A 12,090-nucleotide genomic window follows, 5' to 3' on the forward strand; every position below is an offset into this window, starting at 1 on the left:
AAGTCATGAGATATAAAAATTTCAGCAGAGTCTCCCCTGTAAATATACCTATCCATCCTGCACACATCAACCCAATACAATGCCACACAAGGCCACATGCTAAAATATACAACACCATGGCCTCGCAGGACCAATCACAATAACTATAAATGAAACCAATACTTGGGGGTGATGATGCCTCACACTGAGCCTCCTGGGACAACGGAAACAAGTACGGGTACATAGTCTTCATCTCCTCTTCAGTTTTCCAAGTCACTTCTTCAACATTATTTTTACTCCAGAGCACTTTAATAGAAGCCACATCCTTAGTCTGCAATCGACGAACTTGCTTATCTAATATAGCCACTGGGGTTTCCTCATATGATAATTGCTCAGTAACCTGGCTATCACCTACCGGAACAACTCTCGAAGGATCTCCTATGCACTTATGGAGCATGGATACATGGAATATCGGATGTACAGACTCCACCTCGGAAGTTATTTCTAACTCATATGCTACTTTACCCACTATACGAATGATTCTATATGGCCCAATGTATCGAGGGCTCAACTTACCCTTCTTGCCAAATCTCATCACTCCCTTCATAGGCGAGATCTTCAGTAAAACCCAATCGCCTACCTCAAACTCTAGCTTACGCCGGCGATTATCTGCATAAGATTTATGTCGACTCTGTGTCGCTAATAACCTTTCTTGAATCACATTCACTTTGTCAACCGCTTGTTGTATTAAATCTGGGCCTACGAATTGATTCTCTCCAACATCAAACCATCCTAAGGGTGATCTACATCTCTGCCCATATAAAGCCTCATAATGAGCCATCTGAATGCTAGAATGGTAACTGTTATTATATGCAAACTCGATAAGAGTCAAATGATCATCCTAGCTACCTCAGAAGTCAATCACACAACCTCTCAACATATCCTCAAGTGTCTGTATAGTACGTTCGGATTGTCCATCTGTTTGCAGATGAAATGCGGTACTAAGGCTCACCTGAGTACCCAATCAATTTTGAAAAGATCTCCAGAAGTTAGCTGTGAATTGTGCCCCTCTATCTGAAATAATGGCTGTAGAAACACTATGGAGTCGTACAATCTCTCTAAAATAGAGCTTCATGTAATCTTCAGCCGAATAATCAGTTTTGACAGGTAGAAAGCAAGCTGATTTTGTAAGCCTATCAACTATGACCCATATTGAATCATACTTCCGCGGGGTATGGGGCAAAATTGTAATAAAATACATATTAATTACCTCTCATTTTCATGTCGGAATCTCCATAGCCTGTAATAAACCTCCGGGCTTCTAGTGCTTTATCTTAATTTGTTGGCAATTCGGACACTGAGCAACAAACTCTGTTATATCTCTCTTCATACCATCCCACCGATAAATCTCATTGAGAGCATGATACATCTTTGTTGTGCCCGGGTGAATAGAATAGCGAGAATAGTAGGCTTCCCCCATAACTTGCTGACGGAGGCCTGCAACATTGGGAACACATAAACTACCTCGATACCTGAGTACTCCATCTCTTGTGATCACAAAGGGTGTCTTTTCTTTCTGAGGAGCTGTATCTCGGTAATGGACAAAAACAAGATCCTTGTACTGACACTCTTTTATCTCAGCTACCAAAGATGACATCGTTGTATCCTAAACTGTAGCTCCTGTATCACCTGAGTTTTTCAACCGAACTCCCAAACTGGCTAGCTGACAAACATCACCGACTAGCTCTCTCTTCTCTAGCTGAAAATATGACAGGCTACCCATGGATTTACGACTAAAGCATCAGCTACTACATTGGCCTTCCCGGGATGGTACAGAATATCAGCATTGTAATCTTTTAATAACTCTAGCCATCGCCTCTGATGTAAGTTCAAGTCCTTCTGCTTAAAGATGTACTGGAGATTCTTATGGTCAGTATAGATATTAACATGGACACCATATAAGTAGTGCCTCCACATTTTCAAAGTATGGATTACCGCAGCTAATTCAAGATCATGAGTTAAATAGTTCTTCTCGTGCTTCTTCAGCTGTCTAGAAGCATAAGCGACAACCTTGCCATGCGACATTAATACACAGCCCAAACCAATACCTGAAGCATCAGAATATATCACATAGCCATCTATTCCCTCTGGAAGAGTCAAGACGGGTGCTGAGGTCAACTTGTCCTTCAATATTTGAAAACTCTGCTCACATGCATCCGTCCACTGAAACTTAGCTAATTTCTGAGTCAGCTTGGTCAATGGGGTTGAAAGAGAAGAAAATCCCTCGACGAACCTCCTATAATATCCTGCCAGACCCAAGAAACTACATATCTGTGTTAGTGTCGTAGGCCTTGGCTAATTTCTCACAACCTCAATCTTTTGAGTATCCACTCTAATGCCTTTATCTGAAATAATGTGACCAAGAAAAGCCACAGAGTTCAACCAAAATTCACACTTGGAAAACTTCACATATAATTCTCTATCTCGAAGAATTCTAAGCACTGCATGTAGATGATCTGCATGTTCAGTATCTGACGGTGAATAGACCAGAATATCATCTATAAACACAATCACAAAGAAATCTAAGAAGGGTCTGAATACACGATTCATCAACTCCATGAATACAGCTGGAGCATTAGTTAACCCGAATGACATGACACGGAACTCATAGTGCCCATATCTAGTCCTGAATGTCGTCTTTGGAATGTCTTCCTCCTTTACCCTAACATGATGATACCCCGATTTCAAGTCTATCTTCGAGAAATATTTGGCGCCCTGTAGCTGATCAAATAAGTCATCAATCCTCAGAAGTGGATACTTATTCTTTATAGTCACCTTATTCAGTTGTCTATAATCAATGCATATTCGCAAGGACCCATCCTTCTTTCTTACAAACAATACCGGCGCTCCCCACGGCGATGTACTGGGTCTAATAAATCCCTTCTCAAGTAAATCCTTCAATTGCTCCTTCAATTCCTTCAACTCTGCAGGTGCCATTCTATAAGGAGGAATGGATGTTGGCTGGGTATCTGGTAATAAATCAATAGTAAAATCAATCTCCCGCTCTGGCGGAATGCCTGGAAGCTCATCTGGAAACACCTCTGGAAACTCATTGACCACAGGGACAGACTGAAGGGTCGGTGACTCTGCTTGTACATTCTGAACCCAAACCAGGTGATAAATATACCCCTTTTTGATCATCTTTCTTGCCTTTAGGTAGGAAATAAACCTACCTCTCGGGGAAGCAGCATTTCCCTTCCACTCTAGGACTGGCTCGTCGGGAAACTGAAGCCGAACTATCTTTGTTCTGCAATCAACATTAGCATAACAGGAAGCCAACCAATCCATACCCATAATAACATCAAAATCAATCATATCTAACTCAATCAAATCTGCTAGGGTATGGCGATTACAAACTATCACTACACAACCTCGATATATTCGCCTAGCTATAACTTGATCACCAACTGGCGTAGACACCTTAAAAGGTTTGATCGACTCATGCTCTATCCCAAATTTACCAGCAACAAATGGAGTAACATACGATAAGGTAGAACCTAGGTCGATCAGTGCATATACATCGTAAGAGGAGAATGATAATATACCTGTTATAATATCAGGAGACAACTCACGATCCTGCCTACCAGCTAATGTATAGATGCAGTTCTGAGGACCGCTCGAACTAGATACTCCACCCCTTCTTCTACCATGTCCTATTGGTGTCTGAGAACCGTGCCCTGAAGGGCGTACAGATGAAGAAGAACCAGCTACGGACCCTGTAGGCTGATCACTACCTACACCACCTCTCGACGGACACTCTCTCATCACATGACCTTGCTGGCTACAAGCATAACAAGCATATGATCCTAATCAATACTGTCTAGAGTGTAACCTACCACACTAGGTAAACCGTGGCAAATGTGGTCTCACCTGACCTAACTTCAGTCTATGCTGAGAACCTGAAGCTCTGGAACTCTGACCCGCTCTGGAATAAGAAGACCGATCAAACCTCTAGCTTGAAAACCGCGGAGCTACACTCCCGACTGAATGAAATAGATACCGAGAATACTGGTATCTCTATCCCCCTCTAACTCACCACCAATATCTAAATACTTAGCTCTCTTACCATGGCCTCAGTCATGCTCACACTCTATCCTCCACTGACGCTTACGATTCGCCAAGTTCTCTGCATATGCTTGTATACGGAAAATATCCATACCTAGCTGTAACGTAGCTGTCGTACACTCATCAATCAAAATTGGCCCTAGACCAGCCATAAATGATGAACTCGATCCTCCATCTCAGCCACTGTAGCTGGGGCATATCTATCCAATGAGTCAAAGTGTACATTCTACTCCTGAACACTCATACTTCCCTGTTGAATGTGTAAAGACCTATTTGCTTGGGCCCGCCGAACCTCTGGCAGCAAATGATGGCAGATAAAAGCATCTAAAAATTCTCGCCAAATGGCTGGAAGGGCATCCTTTCCCCTAGATAGCTCCCATGTCTGAAACCACTACACTGCAATATCACGGAGCCTATAAGCAAGACCCTACTAGACACGGTTTGTAGACAACCCTAGGACGGAATTGCTTTGATACCACTTCTGTCACAACCAAAACAGATGAGTCGTGACGAGTGCCTGACCTCTACTGATCAAACACCACTATACTCGTACCTGGATAACACTGAATAATAAGGTGGCCCATATATGACTCAAAACTGAACTATATTAACTCTTAAAAGGACAACATCATGAACTCTACATCAATAACTCACAACCATCTGTACATATATATACATATACATATATATATATATATATATATATGTGTGTGTGTGTGTGTGTGTGTGTGTGTGTGTATTGAAAATAACAGTGCAAACAGACTATGCAGCTACATATGTTGTACAACAAAAGAATGAGAGCCGACGAGGCTATACAATTTCCCAACTACATACAACTGTCTATAGACCTCTACTGGAATATAAAGCTGTAGGAAGGGCCGGACATGGCCCCGTCAAACCCATATATATACATCTCAAAAATGGCATACCGAATATAGACCGCATCTCTGAATCAACTGGAGCGCACTGACTACTGCTGGATGGAAGTCCTACTGAGCTGGACATGTACCGAGTATGTAAGGCATAAGAACAACATGTACATAAGAATCATGAAAGATATCTGAAATAGGAAAGCTAAACTCAGTATCTGAAAGTGCATCTGCGGCGTATGATATGCATGCTCTCTTTTAAAATCATATATATATAGTATAACTGCTGATGTTGTGGAACGTACAGCCCGATCTATATATCATGTCATCCCTCATCTGGGGTAATCTCATAATCTACCCACTGCAGTGGTGTGCACATCTACGTGGCTGCTCGGCCGACTATAGTGCGGCACGAAGTAATAAAATAGTTGTACATATATATAATGCATGAAAGACTTGGAAAAAAATATTTTGAACTCCTCTGAGCAACATAAGGTCTCTAGAAGCCATAGATATAAAACATAGGAAATCAAGGATACGATGAATCCTATACCATCTAGGAGCAGAGTCTTTGGAACTCACTCACTTACTCTGTTCATTCATAAGATAAGGATCATGCCAAAAGAATAGAAGGGACAACCTTAACATACCTTGAAGCGTATCTAGTCGTCTAACGTCTACTTCACAGACTCATAAGTCTACAATCAAGATAACATAGGCCATAATTATCCCCTTTACAACACTTACTATCTAATTCAAGTACGAAAGGAGCTTAACGAATTGCGGACAACATCTCCTTTATAAACTTAGCAATCCTTCAACTTCCAATTCAATCCAACATCCACAAAAATACCAAAAAAAAAAAAAACAATATCAATACTTACATATCAAAATATAATCAAATCTATTCCAAATCATCCCTCAAAACAACCCTTAATCCTAACTTTACCCTTATTCAACTTACCACTTTCATAACTATATTCCCTTTACTTAAAACCACTAAAACTCTTAATTATTTAAACACAAAGGTAGGAATCATATACATACATTGAGGGGTCTAGGATTCCAAGAATCAAACTTCAACTCTAATTCGTAAGCCCAACAACTTCAATGGAACCCTAGGAACAACTTTCCCTTCACAAGCTCGGGTTTATGGGGCTCGGATCTTACTAAATCTTCACTAATATGATGGAAAAGTTTGAGAGGAAATATTTTAGGGTTTTCTCGTGTTTGGGGAATGAAAATAATGAGGATAAAATGTGAGGTTGCATATATATAGGTGGAACTAGAAAGTTCCAGCGATGCGGGTTGACGGATGGGTCGACGGCTCGTCGACGTGCTCCGTCGACCTGCCACCTAAAATTTTAGAGGCAGCAGCTCATCAACGGCATACAACGATGGCTTGTAGACGTGTCGATAGCTCATCAAAGGAGACTTGTTTCTGGAGACTTTCCTGAGTCGCTCCGACTCGCGTCGATTCGATTCGTTTAACCTCTAGCTCTATCGTATTGCAATAAACATATACTCGTACTTGGGTAATCGCGAGGTAAGGTACTTAATATCTCAAAAACTCAGGTGAGGATCCCCATACTAAGGGTATAAACTACCAATAAACCATGGACTTTCTTGCGATGAAAATGAGAGGCGTAATAACTGGTCCCCTACAGGTCATAACTATTGGGAAAAGACACTAATTAGCATGTATGTACACGAGTGATCAGTGATTGAGTAAGTAAGAATGTTGTGGCAATGTTTATTCCATTGCTTGCTCCCATTGACCTGATTGATAATATCATTGATGGACTTGATTTGTCATTGATTGACTTGATGTTGGCTATCTTCTTATGTTTGTTGACTGATCTGTCTATTTTATCGAGTTTATGATTCATGCATGATACTAATCTTAGTCAGCCTATGATATCTACCGGTACATAGTGTTTGTACTGATACTACCTTGCTGCATTATTTTTTAGTGTAGATTGTGATCCAGAGATTGCTACTCTACCTTTTATTTAGCTTGAGGCCATTTGCTGACAGATTGAGGGTGAGCTTCTATCCATGCCAAGCTGCCCGAAGATCTTTCTTTATCTAATGTCTATTTCTGTTCCAGACATTGATGTTTATTTATTTCAGATAGTATGGATTCCTTAGATATGTTTGGATTAGAGTCTTTGTATGGTGTCACGACCCAAACCCATGGACCGTGACGAGTGCCCGATCACTACTGACCAAGCACCCCTAAACTCGTACTTGCCATATGTTGAATAACCTGGTGGCCCATTTCTAACTCATATATGAGCGATAGCATCTGCTGCAAAATTTATGTAATAAACTGTCTCGAAAAACTCATAATTTATACACGTGGATATGTATATATAGGCATATGTGCAACGGATGACAACACAGTCCGACGTGGCCACTACATGCGTTGTACGGAAAATAGGAGACCACAAAGCTACATGATACTCCCACTATATATAACTGTCTACAGACCTCTATGGAGTCTAGCTATAAAAAGACAGGACAAGGCCCTGTCATACCCAAATCTGTACACCTTATAAATAGCATACCAAATGTTGCAGCTCCGGATCAAGGGGAGCGCACTGACTGCGGCTGAGGAGATCCTATTGGTCTGGCTCATCCGAATGACTACCTGAACCTGCGGGCATGAACACAGCGTCCACAAGAAGGGACGTCAGTACGAATAGTGTATTGAGTATGTAAGGCATGAATAGTAACATAGTAAGAAATATCGATCATGGAAAATAACATATTGAAAGCTATAGAGCATAACATGAGATAAAGGAATAACCTGTACATCTGATTGCCTCTTAAGGTGGATACCATGCATGCTTAGCTTTTCATAAAATCTAACTCATACATATGTATCATAATAGTGCTGCGGAACGTGCAGCCCGATCCATATATATATATAATGTTGCTACGGAACATGCAGCCCGATCCATAAGTATATAATAGTGCCGAGGAACGAACGACCCGATCCATTTAACCATATATCCCGCATCCGGGACGATATCATAATATACCAACTGATCAGGTGGCTATGCGTATGTAATGCCTACCATTCCCCATAAACCCATATATATATATATATATATATATATATATATATATATATATATATATATATATATATATACTAACATAAGTAGCATGCATGAGAGCCAAAATAAAAGCTACGACTCTATCGGAGTGACGTAAGGTCGGTAACCTCCGATTATATTATGGAATAATCATCATCGTTCTATTTCACCTTGAAGGAATAATTATTATAAGGTGAGATCAACAACAATGAATAAAATCGAGAAAATCATGAAATAACTCAACATTCTCATAATAACATTGAAATCATAAATTTGGGACCTTTAAACATAAAATCATCATTATCATTGTAATCATCATAGAAACATTCTCATCTTTAACATCATGAGAAGCTTTAAGAATCATGAACTTCTAAATTTTGAAAACAAGGAGGTTATGGAAACATTTATGGAATCATAACAGAGGAATCATGCCTTTGAAGGAAAGGGACGAGCCTTTAACATACCTTTTTGGTCGCCTTAACTTTAACTACTCAACGCTTGTCCTCCCAGGCTCGTAAATCTATATTCAAGAAAATTTATACTATTTTTAGACTCACCTTTATACGCTTGCCTTAATCCTTCAAATTAATCTTTCTAGAGTTGCCAAAATTCGGGCAGCATCTCCCCTGTTTATATCCCTAGCCCGAAATCACAATCTAACAACCAACAACAACAATAACAACAATACTAACATCAACCATATTATCATCAACATCAAATTACTCCAAAAGACATCTCATATGATTTTTATCCGATTTCTCCACTGACAACTTTAGTATACGACCATTTAATCACTCTATCTTCATGAATAAACCAAAAGTAATATTAATAAAGAGAGATTCATACCTTATTCTTATTCAAACAACAATATCTTTAACGTCCACCTTGAATCCAAGCTAAAATCCTCCGCAAAACAATACTAGAATCACGACTATACGCTACCCAAGCCTTGATTAACCAAAATCACTTCAAACCCTCAACTTTTTATGTCATAATTGCCCTTTGTGGGTGCTGAGCCTTTTTTTTTCTGATTTTGGTTGAAAAAAATGGCGTCTTGACCCCTTTATAAGGTTCTAAAATCGGGGGTCACTGTAGCACACGTTTTTGCTCTGTCAGCCTAAATTGTAACATCCATAATTCTCTACTCCGATGTCATATCGACGAGCAGTTTATTGCGTTGGAAACTAGACTCGACGAACTTCATTTTAGGCTTTTGAAACACCTTAAAAATCCTAATATACTAGGAGATATACCCCTCCAAAGTTGATTAAAAATTTGCCCAAAATCCTGCCAACTTTTTTCAAATTTTCATTAAACTTATTTTCTTCGATTTGCTTGATCCCGAAATCTTCCGAAACTCTCCATACATGATATTTATCATTAATAATACTTGATAATGGTCATGGCCTTTGGTTCCAAGGTTGTCCTTCCTGGTTACGACTTACAAGATCATAATTCACCCTCTACTTAAACAATATACTTAATAATGCTTCGTTCCTCACAATCCAAAATTGTTTTACCTAGCCATAGCTCGACATACTTACATTCAAATTTAAGCAGTGCTTTTCTGAGGTACGGGGTGTAACATATGATGACTTTCTGATTTTGGGGTTGTAATAGTTAGGACTTCCTCATTTACATTATTATTTTATGGCATGGCTACTTTTGATTTAGTCTTGCGTTTAATTTATTGTGAACTGGATGAATTGACTAAGTAAAAATGGTCTTAAATGAGTAGATGGTGAAGCATATCGGTTTTCCCACAAGGAGTTTGTACGGGGGCCAGTCATGGTGGGTTGGGTCATGACATCATGATTGAGGATCGCCAGGTTAAGCGTATTCTTATTGATTCGGGTAGCTTAGAAAATACCATTAGGTGGAAAGTGGTGGATCAATTATCAATGTCGAACAGACTAACACCGTCATGTCGAGTACTTAATGGGTTCAACATGGCGTGCGAGATAGTGAAAGGAGAAATTATATTGCTAATCAACATCAGAGGAATGCTCAATCACACCAGGTCCTATGTCAATGGTGGTGATATCAGCTATAACGCTATATTTTTAAGACCATGGATACATGATATGAAGGTAGTACCTTCTACTTTACATTTATTGCTTAAATTCTCAACACTTGATGGAATCAAGCTCATCCGGGGTGAACAGTCTGCAGCAAGAGAAATGTTTTCTATAGAATCACATGAGAAAGAAGAACCAAATCACAAGAATATGGGAACATCCTCGGCAGAAAAGGGAGATGATGAAAATGGGGGAAAATAACAATTACAGCAGGTTAGGTTAGTAGTTGCGCAGGTCAAGGGCTGGCAGGAAGTGAAAGTTACTGAACCTAACATTGAAGAGTCAGAAGAGATGAAAAATTATGGAGTTCCAAGATCATTTATAGTCCCAAATGATACGCCACGAAATCCACTGTAGAGGAGCTGGAGAAAATTGCACTCTTTGACCAACAACCGGAGAGGAAGGTATACTTGGGCACCAGATTGTCTCCGAAGCTCAGGCTGAATATTATTAAATTTCTTAAAGATAATATAGATTGTTTTGCTTGGTCCCACTTATATATGATAGGTATTTCACTAGAAGTGACAACTCATAAGCTAAGCTTAGACCTTAAATTCATTCCGGCAAAGCAAAAAAAGAGGCCCATAGCGGATTACAAGAATAGATTTGTTAAAGAAGAGGTAAAAAACTCTTAAATATTGGATCTATTAGGGAGGTTACTTATCCTGATTGGGTAGCAAATGTGGTGGTAGTACCTAAAAAAGGGAATAAGTTAAGGATGTGTATAGATTTTAAGGATTTGAATAAAGCGTGTACGAAGGATTCGTTTTCTCTGCCACACATTGATCGAATGATTGATGCCATGGTAGGACATGAAAATGCTTAGTTTTCTTGATGCTTACTCCGGATATAATCAGATAATGATGAATCCGGATGATCAAGAAAAAACTTCGTTTTTACTAATTATGGTACTTATTGCTATAATGTCAAGCCTTTCAGTTTAAAAAATGTGGGAGCTATGTATCAACATCTGGTTAATCGTATGTTTGAAAATAAAATTGTTAGGACTATGGAAGTATATATAGATGATATGTTAGTTAAATCCCTTTGTTCAAAGGACCATTTGAACCACTTGCAGGAAATGTTTGAAGTGCTTAGAAGATTCAACAAGAAGTTGAATCCAGAGAAATGTGCTTTCGATGTCAGCTTGGGAAAAACATGAAACTGTGGAATTGAGGTCAATCCAGATAAAATAAAGGCAATAGAAGAAATCCCGAAAGTGTTCGAAGATGTAAAAGCGGTACAGAGGCTAACCGGGAGGTTGGCAGCTTTAAGTCGTTTTATATCTCGTTCCTCTAAAAAAAGTCACCGGTTTTTCTCGTTGCTGAAAAAAAAAAGATCTTGAATGGACACCAAAGTGCCAGAAAGCTTTGAGAGAGCTGAAGAAATGTCTATCAAGCGCATCGTTGTTGTCTAAACCTTTGGAAGGTGAGCAGCTCCTTGTGTATTTGGTTGTGTCCGAAGTAGCGATAAGTGCAGTTCTGGTTCGACAAGACAAAGTTACACAACTTTCTATTTATTACGTTAGTAGAACATTGGCGAAAGTCGAGACCAGGTATCCTCATCTTGAAAAATTGGCTTTGGCTTTAATAACTGCCGCTAGGAAATTGAGACCTTACTTTTAGTGTCATCCTATTTGCGTTGTAACAACATATCCATTGAGAAATATACAGCATAAACCTGAGCTTTCTAGTAGGCTAGCAAAATGGGCTGTTGAAATTAGTGGTTATGACATAGAAATAGGCTGAGAACGACAATAAAATCCCGAGTGTTGGCTGATTTTGTAGCTAATTTTAGCCCGAGAATGTTGCCAGAAGTTGAAAAAAATACATAGTTTCTTCAGGGGTATTACTGAGGTCTAGACCTTATTCACAGATGGAGCATATAATGTACAAAGGTCTGGATTGGGCATAGTTTTAAAATCCCCCCTCTGGG

The 12,090-nt window shown here is 39.4% G+C and overlaps 1 protein-coding gene across 1 annotated transcript; it reads left to right on the plus strand.

Annotated features, from left to right (window-relative positions):
- Positions 1 to 9,888: 9,888 nt before the first annotated feature.
- Positions 9,889 to 10,356, plus strand: LOC132643923 (uncharacterized). The gene has a single exon (XM_060360459.1). The coding sequence runs from the start codon at positions 9,889 to 9,891 to the stop codon at positions 10,354 to 10,356; it is 468 nt and encodes a 155-aa protein (XP_060216442.1).
- The last annotated feature ends 1,734 nt before the right edge of the window (positions 10,357 to 12,090 follow it).

Source organism: Lycium barbarum, chromosome 6 (genome assembly GCF_019175385.1).
Source record: "Lycium barbarum isolate Lr01 chromosome 6, ASM1917538v2, whole genome shotgun sequence".
Lineage (NCBI taxonomy): Eukaryota > Viridiplantae > Streptophyta > Magnoliopsida > Solanales > Solanaceae > Lycium > Lycium barbarum.